General features: G+C 38.7%; 2 protein-coding genes across 2 annotated transcripts in view; one reads left to right on the top strand and one right to left on the bottom strand.

The window, feature by feature from the left end:
- Positions 1–647: 647 nt before the first annotated feature.
- On the bottom strand, positions 648–3,176 carry LOC120415595 (venom serine protease 34-like). The gene is made up of 5 exons (XM_039577190.2): positions 2,793–3,176; positions 2,345–2,739; positions 2,026–2,290; positions 1,147–1,541; positions 648–1,092 (listed from the first exon to the last, which is right to left on the bottom strand). The coding sequence occupies exons 1-5, from the start codon at positions 3,100–3,102 to the stop codon at positions 715–717; spliced, it is 1,743 nt and encodes a 580-aa protein (XP_039433124.1). The 5' UTR covers positions 3,103–3,176; the 3' UTR covers positions 648–714.
- A 16,287-nt stretch (positions 3,177–19,463) lies between these two features.
- Positions 19,464–27,790, top strand: part of LOC120415828 (uncharacterized) — a 78,377-nt gene continuing 70,050 nt past the window's right edge. Inside the window, exons 1-4 of the mRNA XM_052706028.1 lie at positions 19,464–20,222; positions 23,220–23,776; positions 23,835–24,016; positions 24,088–24,093. Coding sequence (XP_052561988.1) covers positions 19,844–20,222; positions 23,220–23,776; positions 23,835–24,016; positions 24,088–24,093 — 1,124 coding nt within the window. The 5' untranslated portion in view covers positions 19,464–19,843. The remainder of the gene's footprint in view (positions 20,223–23,219; positions 23,777–23,834; positions 24,017–24,087; positions 24,094–27,790) is intronic.

The raw sequence follows: 27,790 nt of genomic DNA, 5'->3' as shown, positions 1-27,790 counted from the left end.
TTTGTTGAATATCTCAGGATTGAAATCGAATTTTGGGGATCTGTGAAGATCAAAAGGTGAGGCATTGTGAGCTGCACAAAATGGCGTTCTTAACTCAATTTGGCCCAAAATGCACGTACGACAAGTTAGCACGATGGCGACGAAATTGAAATAGCCGCTTAAAATTTTTATCTTTCAATATTTGATTTTTTTTATGACTTGATATTTAGATGAAACAACCCAAGTAACATTTTTTTCCAGGAGTTCTACAAGAGCTCTTCAAGATAGCTACAGCATAGCAGTTTGGACCACGGTAGGATAAAACTCTTTCAAGTACTCTTCCAAACTCCTGAAGAAGTTTTGAAGAGAATATTATCCTACCGCGGTCCAAACTGCTATGCTGTAGCTATCTTGAAGAGCTCTTGTAGAACTCCTGGAAAAAATGTTACTTGGGAATACACATCCATTAGGAATGTTATTCACAATTTTAAACTTCAGGTTCTTTTTTGAACTGGAGTCCATAGTCGTCTCAATTGGCGGCATCTATTTTGCTTGATGTATTTTTTAAATTGAAACAGTTTTTTGCTGCTTTTACCCGCAAATCTGTGACTTAGTTAGAATGTAATAAAATGATTGTGATATAAAATTGATTACTACTAATATTTATTTCAGATATCATGTATATTTGGAATGTATTTTGTGATAAATAAATAATTTTGCAAGTGTATGATGAGTTTACTGAGTACAGTAGCACCCATCAATAGTACTGTTCGAGATGAACGCCTCGAACCGATTTACTCTGCTGTACACTCCGGGATAGTCCGGCTTGGCACAACCCTCTCCCCAGGAAACAACGCCCGCGATCTGGTAGATGCTCTCGGCGGACTCCATTTCGCCGTCCATTGTCACATGCAGCGGACCTCCGCTGTCACCCTGGCACGAGTCCTTCATACCCTCGGGATAGCCGGCGCACAGCATGTTGTCAGTGATACGCCGCTCTCCGTACGCCGTCTTGCGACAATCTTCGTTCGACAGAATCGGTACGATCACTTCCTGCAGCGTGTTGGACACGTCACCCCCTTGCGAGGTCGTACCCCATCCGGTTACGGTTCCCTGCAGGGAGAGAACATTTGTGAAATGTGGAGGTTATGAGAGAAGTAAGCTTACATTTTCCCCGGCAAACGATTCTCCGGAAGTAGGTTGACACACCGGACGCAATCTATCGTTCATTTCAAGCACCTTGTCTAGCTTAAGGATTGCGACATCGTTATCGTAGTTGCCTGGATTGTACGCTGGGTGCCTGATGACACGCTCCACTCTGGCGGTAATGGTTTCCGATTCCGAATCCGTCGAGCGATCGTGGTCCAGAAGGGTGACGCTGATCCGCCTCGGGTTGAATCCAGTTACGCAGTGCGCGGCCGTCATGACGTGTCGATCAGTTATCAACGACCCGCCGCAGTAGAACGAGTCCCCATACTTAAGGATGGCCATCCACGGAAACTGGTTGACGCGCGTCTCCATTCCACCGACGATTCTCTTGATCTGGTTAGTGCGACCACACTCTGCGAAGAAAATTATTTTGGTATAGCTTATAATCATGTATTTAATAGAAAAGGTGAGATGTCGCAAGTCTTACTACACTCGGTACAGTTCTCAGCCGGTTTGAGGGGAGGTAAAGGGCGTTGAATTCCCGTAAGTAACTCTAACCATTCGAGGAACGCATTGTCCTTCTTCTCCACCGCAGGTTGACTTTCACTGGGAGGTTCCCGCAATACCTGAAATGTGGGCGAGAAAAAGCGGGCGAATACTAAGCGAATGAGGGTAATGAGATGAACGGGATCAATGAGATATGCATGAAATGAAAGCTGGTGGTTTCGAATAAACAGTAAAAAATACACACAAATTCCATCCCATTTTTATTTTCCCCGTGTATTAATCAGTCCTCCGAGCAGTAACAACCATCCACCGTGTTCGACATAAGCCACGTTCTGTACCGATTTACTCGGGTATAAACTCCAGGATAGTTGGGTTTTGCACAACCTTCACCCCAGGATACGATTCCGGCAATCTGGTGAATGTTTTCCGCCGCTTTCTCCTTGTTGATAATATGTAGTGGACCACCACTGTCACCTTGGCAAGAATCCTTCTTGCCTTCGGCAAATCCTGCGCACAGCATATTATCCGTGATTCGCTTATCTCCATATCCAGACTTTTTGCAATCAGCGTTGGACATGATCGGTACCATGACTTCCTGTAGATTCACCGAGACCTGACCGTTTTCCGAGGTTGCACCCCATCCCGTCACTAGTCCCTGTAAACAAATCCATTGTTTATAATCATCTCAACCAAGTTCCAATGCACATACATCGTATCCGGTAAAAGACTTCTTCATATCTGGCAAGCACACGGGTCTTAGTTTTTCGTTGAAGCTAACTGGCTTCTGCAAAACCAACACGGCAATATCACTGTTGTAGTTGTTCGAGTTGTATCCGTTGTGCTTAATCACGCGGGACACCTTACCCGTAATCGTTTCCGCTTCAGTCGTACTCGAGCGGTCGTGATCCAGCAGCACCACGCTGATCTTGGACGCGTTGAATCCGTGTACACAATGGGCCGCCGTCAGGACATGCCGATCGGATATCAACGACCCACCGCAGTAGAACGTCCCACCGTACTGTAACATCGTCATCCAGGGATACTGGTTGACAGCGGTTTCCGTTCCGCCCACGATTCGAGTCGCCTTGTTGGTACGACCACATTCTACAAGGCACTTTGATTAGGGCACATTTGGGATCCCATCTAGCAATACTTACTGCAGGAGGCACAGTTGGTGGCTGGTGTTAGTGGAGGGGCTGCAGTGGTCGTAGTGGTACCAATCAAACTTGCCAACCACTCGAGGAATGGATTTCGCTCAGTTGGGGCTTGTCTGGGTCGGGTATGGATTTCGCGTGCTGTCTGGAAGAGGAAGCATCGCCAAGAGGAATCATTAGGAATGTACCGGAATGGATAGGATGATGTTAGATGTTTAATGATGATGTTGGATTTGAATTTTGATGAAAAAGGATGATGATTACGAATAGGTTGATCATGGGGTTGATGAGGCGTGTTTCCACCGTACGACATTATTTTGTCTCAGAGATTAAAGTACGTGATCTAAGGACAAGTTTCCTAATAAACAAGCAAACTGCAACAATATGGTAACACATTTTTAAGGCTCTGGCCATTTCTCGGCCATGTTTGTTTAAGAAAAAAATCAAATCTTGTTTCAGAATGTGTAATTCAAAGCAAGATTTTCTTTGTGTTGTTTGTAGAAGTATTTTACATATCGTGATTAATTTTTCATTTAAATTTACTATTTCTGGTCCCTGAATTTAGAACCATCAATGACACCATCTGAAATCATCGAAGTAGGTCGCGTAATAGGAAGGTCGCAAAATTTTCGCTCGCGTCATTTTTGATGAAAAAAAATATTTTCAGTTAAAATTAATGAAGATATCTTTATACAAAGTCGTCGGTTACGTTCCGTCCCGTGGTCCCTCGCGTATCGTTAAATCTCCGATGAAGAGGAGGAATGTCCCCCATCAATTGAACTACTGTTTTCAATAGAGGAAAAGTTTGTGGATAAAAATCAGCTGGGTGCAGTGTAGCAAAAGCTTTAAAAAGAATTTTCCGTGTGTTTTACGCAGTGCCAGAACCGTTTTGGCACTAGTTCTAGAAAATGTAGTATTGTGGTCAGTAGCATCATGCATGGCATGTTCCGTGAAGTGAGGACAAACTCCGTTGGGAAATGGGGCCTGAGATGGATTCGGTGACATAATGGCATTCCGAGGGCCATGACCGGAGTGGGTTCTGAACTGAAGTAATTGCCTGGTTGTCCTCTAAAATATCAAGGATTTAGCTGAGGAGGCAAGTTTGCTGCGCAAATGATTTCGAGTCATGAAGACCAGTTCTAGAAGAAACGCAAGCCATCATCGAGGAATTCGGTGAGATCAGTCCATTTTAAATCCTTATCAGACCAAATCTTAACTGAACTCGCATTCACTTTCTCTGCCCTATACTTGCTCTCCATCTGCCATGACTTTTCCTTATTCCCTTTTCAGTTCTAATTTTGCTTCTTCCTACCATCTGTTTCTTTTATGTCATTGTGAGGGGATCATCGATCCATCCGCATTGACATACTATCTTTTCATTTTTCTTCTTGTCTTTCCTTACATTTTCTCTTTTTTCACACTTACTACCAGTCTTTGTGAGGGGATACTGAGCTCGATTTGCTCTCCATCCGCATTGACCTTTTCTCATCTATGATTTTCCTTTTTATCAGTAGTTAGAATCAAAGCCGGGGATCGGGGAGGGAGCATCAGGGCAGTGGACAGTATGCTGTAATGGCGGAGACTGGATGTGGATAGTGGAAGACCAGAACTACGTCACAAGGGGGAAATAGTTTATTAATTGTACAATTCTTAAGGATTGTCCAATTACTACATCTATTGACTTCTGTCAGTCTCCAGCTGTCTGCCGCGCCCTTTTAGGCCCCCAACAGGGTGCGAGCCCTGTTTTTCAGCTTTGTCAGACTTCTTTCGGAGTTATTGGAAGTTACTGTCGGAAGAAGATTCTTTCCCCTGAGGACACCGTGAGTGATTTTGCTTGTTCGCGTCCAACCACCCCCTTTTGGCCCTTCATACGACAGTAATTTGAAGATACTCCCTTTAAGTCTGAGCCACTGTAATTCTAGGCAACCGCTACATAGGTCATCCTTGTGGCCCTGTTGGTTATCACATCAAATCAAATCAAATCAAATCAAAATCAATGACACCATCTGAAATCAAACCACTATTTACGTGAGGTGTTTAAAAATCAAAACCGCAAGGTCCCTCCATGTTTTTGAAGAAATTATTTTTGGTTGTTCAAATTTATGCACCCTTTGGCTGACTGCTACACCGTCCAAAACATGAAATTGTCAAAAAATACCGTTTTAAACAAATTTAAAAATAATCAACTAAATGTTCTGAACCAAAGCTGGTCCAAGTACAAACTAATGCTTAAAATTATTCTCAAAACAAATAAAAAATCCAGCATTTCCTTAGTTATGCTGGTTTTTATGTTTCATGCAACAAATTGTGTAAAATTATAGTCTGAGCCACGTAGCCTAGTGGCAACGCTTCCGCCTCGAAAGCGGTAGATCGGGGTTCAAATCCCGGCTAGGACCAACACAACTGGTGGATTCTGGATTGCTTAGTAAAGGGAAGGTAGTGTATCGCCACAAACTGGACCTAATCAAGACACCGTATGAAGACAACCTATGGAATGTTAACATTAATCTTATCATGTTAACATAAAGTTAATTAATAAACTTCACTAAATCCGCTATGTAAATGCCGGCCCCGATACTCTTCACGGGTGTTCCCTCACCCGTTTCAGCATGCAGTGCTGAAAAGTTCAAATTTTCAGAACGTGAAAAAAACAAATTTTGCACTGAGTTCCATGCAAAAAAAGCAAAGCAATCCACTTAAACGACCCTCGGGTCTTTTGTGGCCTCTGTTGCAAGTTTTTGCTCATTTTTAGGCGTCCGAAGTTTATGCGTGGTGAGTCACCCAAAACCTCTTTTACGCAGATGGACCGACGTTTTACTTCCCCATCCGATAGAAGGCCAGGAGGATAAGGCGGGAATCAAACCCGCGCCCCATAGCATCTCAGGGATCGGCAGCCGAAGCCGTTAATCACCGCGCCACAAGGCCCTCCATGCAACTTTTTTTTGCATTACCAAAACTATGTTGTCTATAGAATGAAACGTATAAATTAGAGTGTAACAAAAATGACTTTTTGGCGGGCATTCAGGGGTTTGTTCAGGTGGGCATACTGAGCCTAAATCCCAAATATGAGCTTGATTGGACGTAACAGGAGCTGGCGCTCCGCCCTTCAATTTTAAATGGGAAAAATCGGCCCCGGCAAAAAAGATATGCGTCGCACCTCGCGACGCCCGAGACGCCATTTGATTTTGCTGGGACCGATTTTTCGAAAATATGCCAAACTTTGAAGGTCTGTACCGAGCTCCAGGATGCTCCAAACTTCAATGTTATATATACCAAAAGATGCGCAAGGATCTGGCCTACACGCCAGTGATGTTTTTGGTAAACGCATTGGTGGCCAAAATGCCTCAAAAAGTGACATTTTTGAAAAAATCTTTTTTTACGGATTAAATCCCATTTAAAATTGAAGGGCGGAGCGCCAGCCCCTGTTACGTCCAATCAAGCTCATATTTGGGATTCAGGCTCAGTATGCCCACCGGAACAAACCCCTGAATGCCCGCCAAAAAGTCATTTTTGTTACATGGGTAATTCTCTACCAACTCACACGAAATCGGGAAAAGTTGCCCCGACCCCTCTTCGATTTGCGTGAAACTTTGTCCTAAGGGGTAACTTTTGTCCCTGATCACGAATCCGAGGTCCGTTTTTTGATATCTCGTGACGGAGGGGCGGTACGACCCCTTCCATTTTTGAACATGCGAAAAAAGAGGTGTTTTTCAATAATTTGCAGCCTGAAACGGTGATGAGATAGAAATTTGGTGTCAAAGGGACTTTTATGTAAAATTAGACACCCGATTTGATGGCGTATTCAGAATTCCGAAAAAACGTATTTTTCATCGAAAAAAACACTAAAAAAGTTTTAAAAAATCTCCCATTTTCCGTTACTCGACTGTAAAAAATTTTGGAACATGTCATTTTATGGGAAATTTAATGTACTTTTCGAATCTACATTGACCCAGAAGGGTCATTTTTTCGTTTAGAACAAAATTTTTCATTTTAAAATTTCGTGTTTTTTCTAACTTTGCAGGGTTATTTTTTAGAGTGTAACAATGTTCTACAAAGTTGTAGAGCAGACAATTACAAAAATTTTAATATATATACATAAGGGGTTTGCTTATAAACATCACAAGTTATCGCGATTTTACGAAAAAAAGTTTTGAAAAAGTTACTTTTTGCGTTTCTCTTTGTTTCGTCGTCCGTGTCTGTCGCGGGTGACCATGAACGGCCATGATCGATGACGACCAACTTTTTCAAAACTTTTTTTCGTAAAATCGCGATAACTCGTGATGTTTATAAGCAAACCCCTTATGTCTATATATCAAAATTTTTGTAATTGTCTGCTCTACAACTTTGTAGAACACTGTTACACTCTAAAAAATAACCCTGCATAGTTAGAAAAAACACGAAATTTTAAAATGAAAAATTTTGTTCTAAATGAAAAAATGACCCTTCTGGGTCAATGTAGATTCGAAAAGTACATTAAATTTCCCATAAAATGACATGTTCCAAAAATTTTTACAGTCGAGTAACGGAAAATGGGAGATTTTTTAAAACTTTTTTAGTGTTTTTTTCGATGAAAAATACGTTTTTTCGGAATTCTGAATACGCCATCAAATCGGGCGTCTAATTTTACATAAAAGTCCCTTTGACACCAAATTTCTATCTCATCACCGTTTCAGGCTGCAAATTATTGAAAAACACCTCTTTTTTCGCATGTTCAAAAATGGAAGGGGTCGTACCGCCCCTCCGTCACGAGATATCAAAAAACGGACCTCGGATTCGTGATCAGGGACAAAAGTTACCCCTTAGGACAAAGTTTCACGCAAATCGAAGAGGGGTCGGGGCAACTGCTGTGTGAGTTGGCGGAGAATTACCCACATCCTAGTATAAATACAAAAAAAAAAACAATTTGTTTGCCATGCGTACATTCTACTCAACGAATGGTTCAACCTAGTAGTCATTGATTATTGCAATAACCCAGTCAAGTCAATCGGAATTCTGAAATGGAATTTAATTCGAATCGTTTACGTATACCGTTTCAAATGCAACAACCGATTCCGTGTACGTATCGGTTGTTGCGTTTGAAACGAAATACGTAATTGACGATAATACGATTCGAATTGAATTCCGTTTCAGAATTCCGATTGAGTTGACTGGGAATGTTTTTTTGTAACAAGTTTTTTAGGCGTCTTAATTTCAGGTCTCAAAATACGTTTGAAAAGTAAGGCGTCAGTTTTTACGTTCTAAAAACCAAACCGAAAAACCGACGCCTGTAAATCTAGTTAACATTCCCGCAATCTAGCTTTTTGTTTTGAAAAACAGGCTCTTTCGTCGTTAGAGAATGACAGGAAAAGTAAGTAAGTTGAAAACTTTAACTTTACAGTGCTTGTCACGAAAAGTAGAGAAAATTTGAGTTCAGCTGGGTAATAAATGCTGTATTAACAAAAATCAAATTATAAAGATGTTTTCCGGAATTGAAAAAAGGTTCAACTTGTTGCAAAACTTCATTTTTTCAGAATTCTTCGTATTCATTCACAACGATTAGAGCGACCAATTTCCCGGATGCTTTGAGGGTTTCTCGAGAATTCCTGGGAATTTTAACCTCGACGCTAGTCATTGTTTCATTCGTCAAACCAGTATGAGTTGAGTATTGTTGAGTTTTTCGTTGTTTATGCAATTCTTAGCGTGTAAGGGAATTAATTTGTGACTACCTTTTTTTTGTATTTCACTTTTGTTCCACGAATAATTTTTGAAAATATGTGATTTTTCTCGAGAAACGAGGAATGGGCGCTCTTACCTCTACATAGGCCAAAATTGATGATATTACTATTATTAAAAATCAATTAGGCTGGTACAAATTTTATTTAAAGTTTTTGTCTCCCCCGCTTTCAAAATTGGCCCGATAAAGAAATATTTTTATGACCGCAATAAGTTTTCTTTTTTCGTTGAAATTTTTGTATTCGTCAAATCTTACTTTTTTTTAAACTAATGATTGCAAAACACATGAACTAGTGTAAAATGCATTAAAAAATACTTTTTTGCAATTCCGTCGTGAAACTACTCACTTTTCCTGTCATTCTTGAACGACGAAATAGCCTACTTTTTTGTACCAAAAATAACAGAATCGAATAGCAACACTTTTCAAAATAAATGCTGAAAAGTTCTACTTTTCAGCAATCAAATGGGTGCTGAAAAGTTGAACTTTTCAGCACTTGTTTCGAAAAGTAACACTTTTCAACATTTTTTTTTATTTCAACGATTTATTGACAAAATACATGAAAATTTGACTTAAAATTTCACTCAGAGTGGGTTTTTTTTGGAATTGCAAAAAAATGTTGTATGGAACTCGTTGCAAAACTTGATTTTTTCAGCACTCTTCGTATTTATCCAACTCGGTGAACCTCGTTGGATAAATGCACGACTCGTACTGAAAAAATCCTCTTTTTGCAACTTGTTGCATAAACTACTATTTCCATGCAAATTTTGAAACTATGGCTTGTTATTGCAATATTTATATTTTTTATTTTTTAGTCCCTCTTGTTTTTGTATTCGTCACCAAATCTTCACCAAGCCAATTTTAAAGGGGAATGAGATATAAGTCGTTTGGTTTATGGCATCAGCAGCCAAAACTAATATTTTATTGAAATTTTAGTTTTGTAAGATGCGTTGGACCATCCTCTACCACCTGGAGCAAAAATCTCGATTCTGCCAGAAGTGGATAATAGCGTTTTCTTCGATAGGCAGTAAAAAACCCTTTGGATAAATGTACGACTTTAGCTGAAATAATCTGAAACATGTTGAATAAACTACTATTTAAATATTTAAAACAATTTTGTTTTTCAGACATTTTCAGATCTGATTATTTGAAATCACTTTTTTGGTCAAATTTTCGTTCTGAGACGCACGTACTACACCGTTCGCCTTTCTTGTGCATTCATTTTTAATCCTTCAAACCAGTTTTGAAAACAAAAAAAAAACAAAAAATCATGCAGCGAGAGCAGTATCAGAGAAATGGGATTCCATTTTTCAGAATTAAACAGGTTTACTGGTTTATCGAACTTGCATCTTCGAGGTGCTTTTCACAGTGCCGATTTTTTCTTCTTCTGACTTTCGAAACTTACATGGGCACTGATTCCAACCAGGATGCAGCCCAGAATAAGCAGCAGCGCTGAACTGATCGCCAGGTTCGAAGCTAAGAACTTCATTCTTCTTGAGTTGATTGCACTGCTCGGTATCACAAAGTATGTTACACTAACGCTCGGAATTTCACACCTGTACTGTTCAACCACCGGACTGAAATTAAAACATGGATTTTTTTCCACTTAATCACAGCACTTTCACCATTTTAATTGCACCGAAAATAGTGGTCACAACTGCCACTACGAATACTAATTCATTGTCTGGTGTCCAATTCGGGCACAAACTGACTCATAAGAATGTCGTTAAAAGTTTCGTTTTCACTTCGCGCAGGCTTAAATTTGGACGATTTCAAGCTAGAACGGTGACCGATGGCGGCCCGATTTAGTCCAGGTGGGGGTCCCCAGGTCTAGTCTCGTCGCAATGTGTCCCGCTACTAAATCGCAATCGGTAATTCTGAGCGCGCTGAACCACCGCGAGCGCGCGTCCGCGAATCGAGTCATCGCGGAAAGAAAGTCCGCCGCCGCCACCACCATGCTCATCTTCTACTCCGTCGGCTGGTTGACCATTTTTTCCCACCAAGTTGACTTAAATAGTAGTCGTCATTTGCCGGAGTTTCGTCCTCTGCTCTGATCTCTACTTGGAAGCAACGGGGACACATCTTCGAGGCCGATACGACACACTCGATCCTCGTTGAAGCAGAAGATCCAATTAACTGCCGCGAGCATAGGCTAGGAAAATTTGAATGCATCATATTCGTTAAAAAATATTTCTTCTTGAAAATCAAACTTAATTACTGAGATTTTGTTTGAAAATAGCATCATTTTAAAAATCCTGTTTTTTTCAATATTAAACATGAAGCGGCCCTGTTTAGAATGGACATTATTGATATTAATATTAATACATATAATGGACATGGATTTAACACTCAGAAATTACCTCAACTATCAATGACTTTGTTTAAACATTTTGTCAAAAACCAGAATTCAAAAAATTAGCAACATTGCTATTTTTTCACAGAGTAACTCAATGTGCTTTTTAAAAATGTTGTTTTGTGTAGTTTTCCCCCGATCAATACCTAATGCATTACATTTTTTGAGACTTGCATGGACAAACTTGAAATACAAATTCAAAATTCTTTGGTCTCATGGAAGTTTTCCACAATGAATTCTTTGGATTTATTGTTGAAAACTTTTTAAAAAAATGTGAGGAAAATAAGCATGTTTCATCAAGCTTTTGATAGGTAATGTTGTATGCGTAAAGTTTTTTTTTGTAAATTTGATCTGAAAAATTGCCATTTAGAATGAATTAAAATATTTATTAACAATTTGTTGGATTATGGGTAAAACAGGTTTTCGCCTACTTGATACAGCATTTGACGTATTGATCATACACGAAGAAAAAAGAGTTTCCAAAATCGTGAACAAGCGTTCATGAAATTGGGAACCACGATTTTGAAAAACGTACCATGGCATTTGAACACTTTGTTCGTGGTTCCCATTTTCATAAACGCTTGTTCACGATTTTGGGAACTCTTTTTTCTCCGTGTAGGGTAAATAAAATCTATTTTCAAAAATGTTTTATTTAATAAATTTTTTAATCAAAATTACAAAAGGGCCAAACATTGAATATTACGCCCATTTAAAATGCTAGTCTTGATTTAAAAATTTTCAAAATATTTTTTTCGAAAAGATCGGGAAATTTTATGAATGTTTCATGTATTAACATTGAAAATCGGACCATTAATTGCTGAGATATCGTCATTAGAAAATGGTGGGCTGTTTGGGTGAGACTTAGAAAACTTCAATTTTCGTGTTTCTTTTTCTTTAAGCTGCTGTATCTCAGCAACCAGAGGTCCAACCTTCAATGTCTCTTAGACAATTTTATAGCACTTTTCAAAAAAAATATTTTTAGAAATGGTCACTCATGGTCACTATTTTTAAAAATTGAAAAACTGCAAATATTTCGCTAAAATCAAACTTTCGGTGGCTATATCTTGAAAACGGAGCCCTTTATCAAAAAATCTGTAGAGTACTTTTGGATTGCAAATTCAATTTTGCATTAAAAAATAATGTCAAACTTGTTTTTGCATGACACTTCGATTTTTTCCAAAAATCTCTATTTTTTGAACAATTCATAAATCGGCGGCAGATTTTTTGACCATGTTTTTCTATGACTTTAAAGTTGCGGATTTTGTCCCCTGAAACATCTTAAAAAATCTCGAAAATCAAAAAATACGTATTTTGGAAAATTGAGTTTTAGTGCTAAAAAAGTTGAGAAAAAAATCTGCAATTTTTTTTCCGTGTACCTTTTTTTTCTCAAAAGTCCTCAACAATACCTACAACTTTGTCGAAGACACCAAATTGATCAGAAAATTCACTCAAAAGTTACAGCTGTTTGAATATTTACATACCATTTTTGTATGGACAGCTGCCAAAATAGTATGGAGACTTGTATGGGTGAACCAATGACACAAAATAGCTTATTTGGTCATAGGGAAGGCCCCCACAAAGTTTGAGTCAAATCCAAAAATACAAAAAATAAAAATGGTCGAAATCGGCCGATTTCGTAGAGAGTTGCTCACATGTCCAATTTTTGTCAACCTGTTCCATCTTATTTTCCTCTGGTACAAACTTCGAACAGCCGTTACGACCGGCTCAAGCAAACATTTTTATGGGTGGACTTCTTTCACGCCGGCTAGTCAACGTGCGAAAATCCGACTGTTGTTCCGCGCAGAAATATGGAGCCTTATAGGGTCGGAGAGGGCTCTGTTGGCCACGTCCTTTGCGATCTGCTCGAAAGTTGACCATGATCAAATCGTATGCTGCTGATATCTGGGCTTGAGCGGACCATCGATATACCCCATACTCCCTTATGAAAAAGCAGAGTAAGCAGCTGTCGATTGGATTGGCCAATAATCTTGAACTTGCTTGGGGACGGCTACCTTTAAAACAGGTACCGAGGGATGTTCTCTGCACATCGGCTCATCGTGCTTTGATAGGGTAACCGAATAAAAATAAGCAAATGTTTATACTTGTTTATCACTTTCAAAAAAAACTCATATTTAAAAAATCATTGAAATTTCTACTTTTCTAATTAATTTTGATCACCCTAAAGCACACCTTTCTTCTTTTGGTCGCTACTGTTGGAAGTAGTCAGCAGAGAAGACACTTGCCGAGGAACTTCGCGGACAGGCTTTTTAGTAGGTGGGTTGTACCGCTATCGGAATTGAAACGACGGAACGTGCATAAATTAGCGCACGGTTCGTTTTGGACCACGGTTCGCCTGGGTCATCATCGTAATCACCATGATCATCGTCGTCGTCGTCGGCGTCGCCAAATGGTGGGGACGCTCGGGACATACGACAACGGTAGGATAGTTAGTTCCAACTGCACACTGTACCTCTTAATACGCTCAGTCGTCGTGGTCATCGCCATGGGTGGAGCGTAGAATGGACTCAATTTGAACGGCGATCGTGGCATTCAGACACAAAGCAGGTAATCACACATAATTTGATAGTTGCACATGTTACTTCAGGTATCCAACGGCCATTGGAATTAGTTGCGAGATCCAGAGCGTATTGACAGTGCATTCCGGTCACGAAATGGTGCACTTTGAGCGGAAATGATGGTGCTCACTACAGTCACATAACATTACGATGGAATGAGGTTGACCTTAAGTGGTGAAATTAGGTGAAATGTTACGTCAGAAGGAAATAAAATCTCCTTTACGAAAATAAATCTCCAAATATTTGCATTCCAATTGAAGCCGCAGCTGAGTAGTTTGCATCTGGTTACTGTTTTTTTGAAGTGCAAGCAAATGCGTAGAAAGTGGTTGCCATGCAAATTAATCAGATAATAACCGGTATATTTGTGACGACAGTTGGGAGGATATCCCAAGTACCTTGCCACTGAAAATTGGCCGTCCCGGTAAGAGCCTGCAACCCGAGCAGACGGAAATAACTTGGGAATAACATTTTTTGATGTTTGAAAATACTAGACCAATAACATTTTATGTTATTTATAACAAGAATTGTTATTCGTCGTTATAGTATTTTTGTTATTGCACTGTTATTGTTATAACAGACTAATAACAATTTTAGTTTTTCTTCGAACAAATCTTTGATATTATTTTTTGTTATTTTAACAACTAATCCGATCATCCCAATAACAGTTGGAGGTATTCTTCCATAACAAAAAATGTTATTGCAAAGTTGTTTTGGCTGTCTACCAATATCAGACCAATGACAAATTTTGTTATGATAACATAAACTGTTATTAAACCCTTATGCAAAAATGGATTTTTCAAGAAGAATTCATAACATTTTTTGTTATTTTAACAGTATTTGTTATTGAAATGGCATGAATTTTGTTATTACCGTCTGCTCGGGAAGTGGTATCCGATATAATTGCATGTTGGCGTCAGTCTGGTTTGGATTAAACACTTTTTTTGCATTCATGAGCAGCTTTTCAGTGCGGCTCTTCAAGAAAGTACACTCGCTCATCCTTTGCCAATGCGAAATAGAGCACGTACTTTTGATTATAAATCAAATATTTAACTTTCAACTTCTTTTTTTTTTATTTTGTCGGTCAACTTATTATTGCATGTTGATATACATTGCATTTGAAAGTAAGGCCGATGCAAATATTTTTCACAGTTTTTGTCCCTTGGCTCTGGGTGGGATGGGGGGGGGAGCGGTTTCAAACGAAAAAAAATATATTAAAATAACAATCCATAGTTTCAGCATTTGCGTGGAAAAGTGTTTTAAAATGCATTTTACACTAGTTCAGTTATTTTGCAATCATTAATTTCAAAGGAAAGATTTGACGAAAACAAAAAAATTAGCAAATCAAAACTTAAACATCAAAAATTCCAATAATCAACTCAAGCATGCTAAAAGTGATTCAAAACGCAGGGAAACGCATTCTAAATTCATTTCAGCTGATTGTACTTTAACACTGGAACGCCCAACGCATGCCCAACTTACACGGACGCCCAAGCCTCCCAAAAAAGTTGGAACGGTAACTTCAACACGCCCGTTCTCGGGCATAACTCAACCAATCGGGACAATTCTTGTTCCCAGTGATTTGTAAGAATGTCTAGATGATCCTAAAATTTTGCAGAACTTGATTTGAACAAATCTGTAATTTCTGCGACCGAAAACATCGTTCCAACTTTTTTTAAACGACTGCCTCCGCGGAATTTTCGGCGAATTTTATTTTACACCCGAAAAAAAAGTTGGAACGATGTTTTTGATCGCAAAAATTACAGATTTGATCAAATTAAGTTCTGCAAAGGTCTAGAATCATCTAGACATCCTATCAAATCACTGGAAAGAAGAATCATCTTGATTGGTTGAGTTATGCCCGAGAACCATTGAGTTGAAGTTACCGTTCCAACTTTTTTGGAGCCTTGGGCGTTGGAATGTTAAACGTGTGTAACACCCCCTATTCCTCTTCCTCACTGAGATTATTATTATTTATTGATGACGATCTTCAGCTTCTGATTCGTCTGAAGTATGTTCGCCGAAGACAGTATCAACGTTCACGTGATCCTGCACTGAAGCGAATTCAAAAAGATTTGCAAAAGGTTATTGACCACAGATTCACTCTCCTGCGAAATGAAAAGTTCGCAAGAGATGTCGAACAAATTAAACCTTTTTGGAAACATTCAAAGGTTCTTAAGAAACCTCAATAACCAATCCCTTCTTTAAATGATGGTGATAATATTCTATTAACTAATGGGGAAAAAGCTCAAAAACTTGCTCAGCAGTTTGAAAATCCTATTGAAGATCAAATTTCAATAGAATTTCAAAATATTGTTGAACAAGAATTTTCATCAGATGAAGTTTTTAATACGGAATGAAATAAAATCTATTATCAAAAAAATTAAAAATATGAAAGCCCCTGGTGAGGATGGCATTTTTTACATTTTAATTAAAACATTACCTGAAGCAACTTTTAGTAGCTTGGTCAAAATTTGCAACAAATGTTTTGATTTGGCATATTTTCCCAGTAGTTGGAAAAATGCCAAAGTAGTTCCAATTTTGAAACCGGATAAAAATCCTGCTAAAGCCTCAAGCTATCGGCCCATTAGTTTCTTAATAGAATGATGACGCACATTAATGAAAATTCAATTTTCGCTGATGAGCAGTTTGGATTTCGCCTTGGGCATTCAACTACTCATCAGTTGTTGAGAGTTTCAAATTTGATTCGAAGCAACAAATCTGAGGGCTACTCTACTGGCGCTGCTCTTCTAGGTTTGATTGCGAAATTAAAAAGGTTTAATTTTCTGATTTATATCGTGAAAATTATTCAAAATTATTTGACGGATCGTACTCTGCAGGTATGTTATCAGAATAGCAAATCTGATCAACTACCGGTACGTGACGGCGTCCCTCAAGGAAACATTTTGGGTCCTATTTTATACAATATTTTTACTTCTGACTTGCCTGATTTGCCTCCGCCAAAGGCCTTCGTGTCATCACAAGAAGTTTACAAAAAAGCTTGGATATTTTCAATTCTTATTTGAAAGAATGGAAAATTACTCCAAATGTTGCAAAAACTCAACTTAGCCGAAGTTGACACTTTGGACGTTATGTCCAATAAGATAATTGATGCATTTCGACAAAAATCATTGCAGTCTTCAGCTGCATTGATCCACTCTTTATATTGTTTGTAAGTTAGTTTTAAGGTATCCCTTTTCCCTTTTGTACATGTAGGACCGCCTACATTTGTAATCACTGAATACCGAAAGCTACAATATTTCATGAATAAACGAATGTTGCTAGTATTTAAAATTGATGTGAAAAATGAAATGTGTGTGTGATTGGACACTCAATAATATTTTAACTGAATGAATGTACATGGAAGAGAAAATCTGAATGAATATAAATTAAAAAAAAGCTGAGATTATTAGTATAATGGTATTTGAAGATTCTTTCTGCTCGACGCTGTCGTGCTATCTTGTCGTACGTAGCTTTTTAACGTTTCGAGAAAAAACGCGTTTTGATGTCTGGCCTTGAATAAACAATAACAAACACGGTTTTGTTTGGTGCATTGCACCGAAGTTTGGTTGAATTTGGTTGCCGGAGTCTCGAGTTATACAGTGAATCCTATTTTTACGCGGAGCGTTACGTTTTTCTATATTGTCGATTTCTCTGAAACGATGCAACATTTTTGCAATATCGTAAAAGCAATTTGTAGGTTTTGTTCAGATCTACAAAACGTTTTTTGAAGCTTGCAAAGATATTTATGGTTTTAGAGAAATCAACGAAATAAAAAGCGTAACGCCACCGCGTAAACTAAAAATGTTTACGTTAGTCGAGCTCGTATTTGTGTCAAAAGCGTTCTGATCTGAAATTGCTTTGGCCAATTGTCACACTTACATCAATTTTCAGGCTGTGTCAAGATAGCACAATAAGATTGAAACTTCTTTAATATGAAAAGTGACAACAATGCGCGAAGTTTTTCCGGTTTTTGTTGAATATCTCAGGATTGAGATAGAGTTTTTATATTTCATTTTATGACCCCTTTCAGTGTTTTTATCCACAAAACACGGATTAGGGGCCATACACAAATCTGGGTATCCAAGAACATCCGGAAGCGATGACCTACCTACCTGATCAACGGGGGTCTATATAGGTGTATTTACCTTCTGTATAGCATCAGATGGCCTCAGTAAATATGGGTATTTGGCGCCGTCGCTCCGTGCCATACTTTCATACACTTAGGATCCCAGGGCGGCGAAGTCCTTGTAGATAAAAAGGAAGACACTAGTGGTTGGTACTAGCAATGGTGGCCGACAGCTATAAAGTCAACTTCTTTTTTCACTAAATCTGCATTTAATTCAGATTTTATGTAATTTGTATATTTATATTGCAAGCATCAACCTATCAGAGTCACCCCAGTTTTCGGTACATATCGAATCAAATTCTCAGCAAATTTTGTGCGTGTGTATGGTTAATCCAATAAATATCGAAGAAAAACGTTTCTTAATACACCATCAGGTGGTTGGTGCCTTACCCACATTTACAAAATAATTCAACTCCTAAGTTGTCCTAATCCAGATTTGCATTGATTACGGTCTAAAGGCTTATTGAGCCGACTTGGTCCTAATCAGGTTCCAGCACCGAAAAGGACCTGATAAAAATAAGTTTCTGGATAAAAAAATATACCTGATACAGACTTTTTCAGAAAACATGCAGACTCACGTAAATAAAAAGACCCGGCTTTTGAAGTTATGCCAAAAATCACATTTTTTAGTGTCTACAAAAAACTTTTAACTTTTAAAATACTTCACTAATCTTAATAATTTTGAATAGGGTTTTATTGGACCCCAAAGCGGTCATAAAAAGGCAAACCCGGCCAAAATCGATTCAGCCAGTTTTGAGATACGCGTGTGGAAAGAAAATCATGTCTACACACATCCCTACAGACATTTGCTCAGAAAATGATTCTGAGTCGATATGTATACGTGAAGGTATATCTAGGAGGTGCATTTAGGAAGTTCAATTTATGAGTGATTTTATAGCCAAAACCGCGTAAATTTTTAGTATTGAAATCAGCGAAAGACACAACACAACGTGTTTATTTAAAATATAAACATGCATACAAATATTACGGGTATCCAAACATGACACGATTCAAGACTGGGATGCAAAACTGATGATACATAGCGTGAGTGAGAGCAGACAATGTTATGCCATCGAAGTCTTTATCGGATTTCGCACTTTTTTGGGGTTTCAAGGTAAAAGTAAGTTTAGTTCCCAAGTTGGAACTTTCATATCAAGTTTCCATGTTTGTTACAAGTCAACACTTGATATTCGATCATGTAGAAGAATCGAAAGAAATCAAGCATTCGGCAAGTTCTTTTTCAACATGAAGTAATATGCAGGGGTTCCTCGCTTTAGGTATTGGTCTCGTACGTAACTTCGCGGACAATGTCTCGGGTCTGCTCCGCGATAGGCGTTGGAAGAAAACTGAAAGTTGGTCCGAGAACCAACCGGAACGATTCATGGAGGGAGCAAAATCGAGCAGATCGGTTACGGTGGTCAATAGCTAAAGTCATGATCGGAAGACTTAAATAATGGTTATAGCAGGGTAGCGAGCGTGCACGCGGCGCGTGTGGTTCGTTTCAATATTGCCGACTGACTTGTGGGGTTCCCAGCTGCTGTGGTTTGTGTGACGGATTTGGCGTCGTTCCGCACAGCTCGGTGGGACTTCATCATCGCGTGGTCGCGCAAAGTATCTGCATGCAACTTTAAATACACAGACACAGACTACGTTTAGCAGTGACTACCGAGTACCGTCGATTGGTGTGATTCCGTGTCATCTTGAGTGGTTCACCGAAAGAGAACCGATCATTCGATTCGACTAACAAAGAAGAAATTGACCTATTGCAGAACAAACATTTTTCCATTTCTTGCTCACCCTTTGAAACCGCGATTCAAGGAATCATCTTCAGGATCACGAGGAATCACCTTCAAATCGAGAGAATTGATTCAAGTTAACCCCACCAGACAGTCCGGATAGTTGTAGGAGGATCGATGCTGCCGTCAATACTCAAAGGGTGGCGGCTGCGGTCGGTGGCTGGGTGTCCGGTTGGGAGGCTCGTGGCGAATCGGTTTACTTTTTCTCCAATTATTTTTTTCATTTGTTGACTCAGTTACACAAAACCGATAAAGAGAAGCAAAAAAAAAAGGTGTCCCGACTTGGTGGTGGGTTCGCGTAAGTGGACGCCATCGTGGCCGTCGCAGTGAGCGCGAGGAAGCCGACACGAGGAAGTCGTTCCGAGGAAGAAGTCTGCCGAGAGTAGTCGATTCAGGTGAACCGTTCGCCTTGGGTGAAGTTACGGACGTCGGTTCCAGTGCACAATTCCGGAAGGAAGCCACGGATGTACACGGCAGACATCGAATTCGAAGAATGAGAATACTCGCGGGTGAAGTGACGGTGATCGTTTGCAAACTGGTTGTACTGTGGTCATTGCACGGCGGAGAAACCGTCGGTGGTGCGGCCACCAGTGAAAGTGAACCGGTGCACCGGGTGCTGGAACGGTTGGAGAAGCTTAACCGGGTCGGGACGTCGGCGTATCACGATGACTTCATCAACAGAATAAACTACGATGTTTACGTAACACCCGTGATGAGTCCGCAGCAGCGTGCGGAGACGTTACGGTCCAAGAACCCGTTACTGTCGTGGCTGGCCAACGTGCTGACCTTCGGAGGAGCTGCGACCCAGACCCAGACGACACGACCGGAAGTGGCGCTGGACGAGGAACCGGAAAAAGCATGCCCAAAGTGCAGTAAATATGCGATTCGGGTGGGAATGGAAGTGGTTCGATTGGCTAGTAGAGTAACTCTCGGATCCTGCTTCAGTGTGATTTGCATTTTTGCAGTTTTGACGTAATTCGTCGAACTTGAAAATGTTTTGTCGGTTACGGTGACAAATGCATGCATAAAAAAGAGGAAACGAAACGAGTAGATGAGCAAACGAAAGTCATGGTGGAAGGGTTGTGCGACCCAAATTCGCAGCCGGATGACACAGTCGTGTGTAATGGTTTTCACGACAGGTTTTTTTTTTTTTAAACCGGGGTTATGTGAATTGAAGATGATCATCGAAGATAAATAACAGGGTGTTAAGTGTTGACTGTCTATTGATGGTCAGTAGGGTAGATGGACTTCAGTTGAAATGGTTTGGAATATTTACAATAGATTTTGATAAAAGTCTGTATCATCTTCTTTCAAATCAACATGCTGCTTTCTTAGGTGTTTAAACCTATTTTTTATAGCTAAGTTATTTTTAATATCGTCAGTAGGGATGACATTGGTCCTGGGGGATGAGATTGGGTCATACAAAATTCTACATATTTATATGATCCCATCTCACCTCTCAGATTAAAGTTCACTCCTGTTGAAAGAAAATTTTAAAGTGAAAATCATGGTAAGATCTTGGTGGAAAATTACCCAGTTAAAAAAAATCAAATCTTGTGCATAAACCAGACAACGAAATATGTTGATGCTGAATATAAAAAAAACTTCTCTTGTATTTTTGATAAAGCAATTTGCTTTATTTAAAACTGAAAGAATGAATTATAATTATCTGGAGTTTTTATTTGAAAAGGTCAATTAACATTTTTTTGCTTATTGAGTGTTTTTGAATACCCCTGGCTCAAGGCGGGTTCAAACACACTCAAAAAGACATTTTTGCAATTCCGTCGTGAAACTACTTACTTTTCCTGTCATTCTTGAACGACGAAATAGCCTACTTTTCTGTACCAAAAATAACAGAATCGAACAGCAACACTTTTCAAAATAAATGCTGTAAAGTTCTACTTTTTATTTTAACGATTTATTGACAAAATACATGAAAATTTGACATAAAAATTTACTCAGTGTGTGTTTTTTGGAATTGCAAAAAATGTTGTATGGAACTCGTTGCAAAACTTGATTTTTTCAGCACTCTTCATATTTATCCAACTCGGTGAACCGCGTTGGATAAATGTACGACTCGTGCTGAAAAAATCCTATTTTTGCAACTTGTTGCATAAACTACTATTATTTGCTATTCTACTTATATATTGTATACTGCCCATGATTGCATAAATGTTCCATATACATTTTGGTTTATCTATAATAGGTCTAAGCAAAATTTTGACTTTCTTTGATTTTGATTAGTTTTCTTTCTTCCAGACCAAATCGAGTGACATGCACATGAACATTTTTGATTTTGAAAAACTTATCATTCAATTAGAAAGAAAGTCGAAAGAGAACAAATCGCTCTCCTCTTATGTGCAAATTATCGGTAAATCAAAGATGAAACAATCAGCTTAAAATTGTTGGTTATAAATCCCAATCTTACTTGTACATTTAGAAGTAAAAACTAACTTAATCCACCTATGTGGTTGATGCCTTCCTCACTTTTTACCAACAATGGGTAATATGAATGGTTTGGATACATATTTCAGCTATTTTTCTAGATCCAGAAAAATAAGTACACAGATAAAACTTAAGCGGCCATAACTCGGGTCAGGGTTGCCAGATTATCAATGTTGTGGACTCGTTGGAAAGGGTTTTCGATTACCTAACCAACGATGGGTCGGATGATGGATCCGGCCATCGTTTGCATACATTTAATTGAGATCCGGCTTCAAAAAAGTACATAAATATCACTCAAGTGGTCATAACTCGAGACAGAGTTGCCATATCTTCAATAATGAGGACTCGTTGGAAAGGTCTCTCGATTACCTAACCAACGATGGGTCGGATGCTGGATCCGGACATTGTTTGCATACATTTAATTGAGATCCGGCTTCAAAAAAGTACATAAATATCAATTAAGTGGTCATAACTCGAGAGAGGGTTGCCAGATCTTCAATGTTGTGGACTCGTTGGAAAATTCTCTTGATTACTTAACCAACGATGGGTCAGATGATGGACCCGGACATAGTTTTCATACGGATAAGTGAGATCCGGCTTAAAAAAGTTCATGTATATCACTTAAGTGGTCATAACTTGAGACAGGGTTGCCAGATCTTCAATGTTTTGGACTCATTGGAAAGGTCTTTTGATTACCTAACCAACGATGCGTTGGATGATGGATCCGGACATAGTTTTCATGCATATAAGTGAGATTAGGATATATGTATGTGAAAACACATTTTTATATATAACTTTTGAACAACTTATCGAAACTTCAAACAATTCAATAGCGATGTATGGGACCTAAAACAAGTCGAATGCAACCGGTTTGATCAAAATCGGTCCAGCCAGTGCTGAGAAAACTTGGCAAGAATTTTTAACACATACATACATACACACACACACACAGACATTTGTTCAGTTTTGGATTCTGAGTCGATAAGTTTACATGAAGGTGTGTCTCTGAGCTCTCAATAAAAAGTTCATTTTTAGAGCAGGATTATAGCCTTACCTCAGTGAGGAAGGCAAAATTCAGATGCTGAATATTGCTGCTGCTGCTTTTATTAAATATATTTAAAATTAAATATTTGTGAACCATGTGAAAAATAATTAAAACCAGGGAAATCCAACGTAGAGATATTCATGAAAACATATTCAGCAGTTCTTGACGTTAATCTCATACACATAATTTTTTTGTGAACATATCAACTGTATTTGTAACAAAAGTAAAAAGAAGTAAAATAGAAACAGATTACTTTGAAGTAAAAATGTACAATAATGTGCAGAAGTTTGCTAATTTATCGCATTCTCGATTTAATAGAAATGTATTTCTTTTTTTGATTGAACATGGACAACATTCAAAACAACTTTCGCCCTTCCAGCATGTGGCGTATCCCTCGTGACGTCCCGGATCGTTGGCGGTGTAAAAGCAGATATCCTCGAGTTTCCCTGGATGGTGATGTTGCTGTATAAGGGTACGTTCTACTGTGGCGGCTCGTTGGTTAGCGACCGTTACGTTCTGACGGCTTCGCACTGCGTGTTGAACTTCAAACCTAGCCAGATCACGGTGAAAATCTACGACCCCGCCAACTCCCGCATGGTTTCACGAACGGTGGAGAAACTCTACGGGAACGATCGGTTTAACTTGGATACGTTCAACAACGATATCGCCCTGGTTAGGCTACTGCAACCGGTGAACGTGGTTGATCAGTACGTGACCGTGTGCTTGCCAACGCCGGGGAAGAACTTTGCCGGAATGGACGGAACCGTGGCCGGATGGGGTAAGCTGTCTAACGGGACACTGTCACAGACGCTGCAGCAGGTCAAGGTGCCCATCATGACGAACCAACAGTGTAAAAAGAGTGCTTATCGAGCAACCAGAATTACGGACAATATGATGTGTGCCGGGTACTCGGAAGGAGGTCGTGACGCGTGTCAGGTGAGAATCTTTGCAATAGGTGCTTGAAGTTATGTTCTGACAGCATTCATATTTTTAGGGTGACAGTGGAGGACCACTTCTGGTTGGAGATGCAACTCTTCGGGAGATTGTCGGAATTGTATCGTGGGGTGAGGGTTGTGCCAAACCCAACTACCCAGGAGTGTACACCCGGGTGAATCGATACCTTCAATGGATCAAAACACACGCCAAAGATGGCTGCTTCTGTGATCCACCGGAATAGCTACAGCGAGCGCCGATTGTGGCTAGATTGTTTTTTTAGTTACTTTATCTACTGATAAGTTCTTTTGTAGCAGAGCGTAATGTGATGTCGCGAAATGGACCGTAATGGTCGAAGTACAATAGCTCATGGAATGCCAATAAATTATCTCGTATGAACACTTTTGCAATTGTTCATCATAATTTTATCACTTCCTAGGCTCAGTTGTTTTTTTTTTGCGATTTGGAGGCGTTATATTAGTTTGCTTACCGTTTATTTTCGATGACAAATACCCTATACTTTTTAAGGCATGTGCAGGTGGTGTGAAAAATGTTTAGAAAAGATTTACATTTTATTATGTTTATAACTTCTTTAGTTGTTTATATTATTGAAGTTTAAAGTCAACCTTTTTCCCGCTGGCCGGCAGCGAAATTATGGGAAAGTATAATTTGTATCAGGCTTTGTTTATGCTGATACAGCTTATCTCAGACCCGGGTATTAGGTGGTGATAGCCCTCGCGCTGCTTCCAATGACCCATTTCAGAATGACAGAGCTCCTTGCGGTTCAATTCCGAGGTCATTGGGCATTGTCTGGCCCCGCCTAAATATAGAAGTAATAATCAGAAGGACTCTCGATCTATCTTTAAACTTCCAATCCCATAATGCAAAACAGAGATTAACGTGAATTTAATAATGATCATAAAGTATGCAACAGTTGTAAGATTCAGTTTGGATAGATCTCACCAATTTTCTGGAACATCCTTTAGTCCAGGGGTGCCCAAAGTATGGCCCGCGGGCCAAACGTGGCCCGCGAGGTGATATTTTGTGGCCCGCGGACCCATTTTGAATGATCATGTAAAATGGCCCGATTTGTAAAGTGATTTAATTCTTTTTTTAATAAAGGTTTATTTGAAACTTTTATATACGAATCTTTTTAATTTTTTGTTAATATAAAAAAACTTATGATTTATCAATATGTTGATCCAAACACCCAAAGGAAAAATATATATCAAAATCTGCAACAGTGGATTTGCTGCAGAAAATGTTACATTTTCTAACAGTTTTTGCTGTAAGCTCATAGCTCATTTTTGCCCGTGTCAGCGATCTGCAGTTCTCACCAACACATATAATGCTGGCGCGTCCCCGAGCAACACTCCAGAGAGAAGATTATGTTGGTGCTCTGTCCCTCTCAATTCATAAAGTGTCCATGGCGCGGTGGTAGCGTGTTGGACCAACAACCAAGAAGTTGATGGTTCAATCCTCGTTCTGTTATGATTTTTTTTCTCCAATACAATCAATCAGCCGTCGGTAATGTCGATAATTGTCGGTAACGGGCAAAAATGTCATACCCCTATATCGTAAAAAATGCATGAGGACAGATTTTATGCAGATTCTGATATACTTTCATGCCGTCATGCATCACAATCATGCGACTGACAGTTGGGTGCACTTTAGGATACAAATAAATAGTTCAAAAAAAATTATAATTAAAAAAAAATCACACGTTTCAATCGTCAAAACTTTCATCAAACAGTTTTGGAAATATTTAAAAAACGTTCAAGTTTGACTTAGGTAAAATTCTGTAATAGTTGCAAAAATAGAAGTTTTCTTTATTAATTTGCAAGTCATAATGACCCTTTTATGAACTGACCCTCAAACTTACATTGTACTTCTTTCGGGATTCGAACTCATTACAGTTAGATGACGAATCTGGTTGACTACCAACTGATTCAGTCAGAAAAAAATATGGAAATCGGAGGATCAAGTTTATTGCAAATATTTTGCACAGCTTTCGTCGATCAACCCACCCCTTCCCTATTATTCGAAAATTGGCTCGAAAAACCAGAGCAAAAATATATTTTCAAAAAACTTCAAAACTTAAAAAATTAAGTGTAATCAGCAGAAATTAATTTAATATGCATTCCTTTGCATTTAGAATCATTTGAGCATGTTTGTATTTATTAAAAATAATTTGAATTTTAGTGTATTTCCGATGAAATAAATGTTGAAATTCTGGATCTCAACGATTTTTCATTAGCCATACTTAACTTATCGATAAAATTACGCCTTTAGATGAATTGTGTAATTGTAATGTCACCATTTTCGAAATACAAAAACATTTAATTTTTTATTGAAAACACAAGTACATTCAGCTAAAAACTTTTTTTTTCAAATATCTGAAACAATAAAATCAATACCGACAGAAAACCGTTATTTTGTGGTTTCTATCATTTTGAATTGACATTTTTTTAAATTACAGAAATGAAATCTATTAGGGTAATTCTCCGCCAACTCACACAGCAGTTGCCCCGACCCCTCTTCGATTTGCGTGAAACTTTGTCCTAAGGGGTAACTTTTGTCCCTGATCACGAATCCGAGGTCCGTTTTTTGATATCTCGTGACGGAGGGGCGGTACGACCCCTTCCATTTTTGAACATGTGAAAAAAGAGGTGTTTTTCAATAATTTGCAGCCTGAAACGGTGATGAGATAGAAATTTGGTGTCAAAGGGACTTTTGTGTAAAATTAGACGCCCGATTTGATGGCGTACTCAGAATTCCGAATAAACGTATTTTTCATCGAAAAAAACACTAAAAAAGTTTTAAAAATTATCCCATTTTCCGTTACTCGACTGTAAAAAATTTTGGAACATGTCATTTTATGGGAAATTTAATGTACTTTTCGAATCTACATTGTCCCAGAAGGGTCATTTTTTCATTTAGAACAAAATTTTTCATTTTAAAATTTCGTGTTTTTTCTAACTTTGCAGGGTTATTTTTTAGAGTGTAACAATGTTCTACAAAGTTGTAGAGCAGACAATTACAAAAATTTTGATATACAGACATAAGGGGTTTGCTTATAAACATCACGAGTTATCGCGATTTTACGAAAAAAAGTTTTGAAAAAGTTGGTCGTCATCGATCATGGCCATTCATGGTCACCCGTGACAGACACGGACGACGAAACAAAGAGAAACGCAAAAAGTAACTTTTTCAAAACTTTTTTTCGTAAAATCGCGATAACTCGTGATGTTTATAAGCAAACCCCTTATGTCTATATATCAAAATTTTTGTAATTGTCTGCTCTACAACTTTGTAGAACATTGTTACACTCTAAAAAATAACCCTGCAAAGTTAGAAAAAACACGAAATTTTAAAATGAAAAATTTTGTTCTAAATGAAAAAATGACCCTTCTGGGACAATGTAGATTCAAAAAGTACATTAAATTTCCCATAAAATGACATGTTCCAAAATTTTTTACAGTCGAGTAACGGAAAATGGGAGAATTTTTAAAACTTTTTTAGTGTTTTTTTCGATGAAAAATACGTTTATTCGGAATTCTTAGTACGCCATCAAATCGGGCGTCTAATTTTACATAAAAGTCCCTTTGACACCAAATTTCCATCTCATCACCGTTTCAGGCTGCAAATTGTTGAAAAACACCTCTTTTTTCGCATGTTCAAAAATGGAAGGGGTCGTACCGCCCCTCCGTCACGAGATATCAAAAAACGGACCTCGGATTCGTGATCAGGGACAAAAGTTACCCCTTAGGACAAAGTTTCACGCAAATCGAAGAGGGGTCGGGGCAACTTTTCCGGATTTCGTGTGAGTTGGTAGAGAATTACCCATTAAATTATAATAACGTTATTTATATTTTTAATAACTTTTTTTGTATATTTGGCCCGCAAGCTCATTTGAGCTTCAAATTTGGCCCGGCCTCCAAAAACTTTGAGCATCCCTGCTTTAGTCCTTTTTGCAGCTTCGGTCTTCCAGCTGCGGGTCCTCAATCACGTGCAGTT

The sequence above is a fragment of the Culex pipiens genome, chromosome 1 (genome assembly GCF_016801865.2).
Source record: "Culex pipiens pallens isolate TS chromosome 1, TS_CPP_V2, whole genome shotgun sequence".
In the NCBI taxonomy this organism is placed as follows: domain Eukaryota; kingdom Metazoa; phylum Arthropoda; class Insecta; order Diptera; family Culicidae; genus Culex; species Culex pipiens.
The sequence above is the reverse complement of the archived record's forward strand: the minus strand, read 5'-3'. Positions and strand labels throughout refer to the sequence as shown.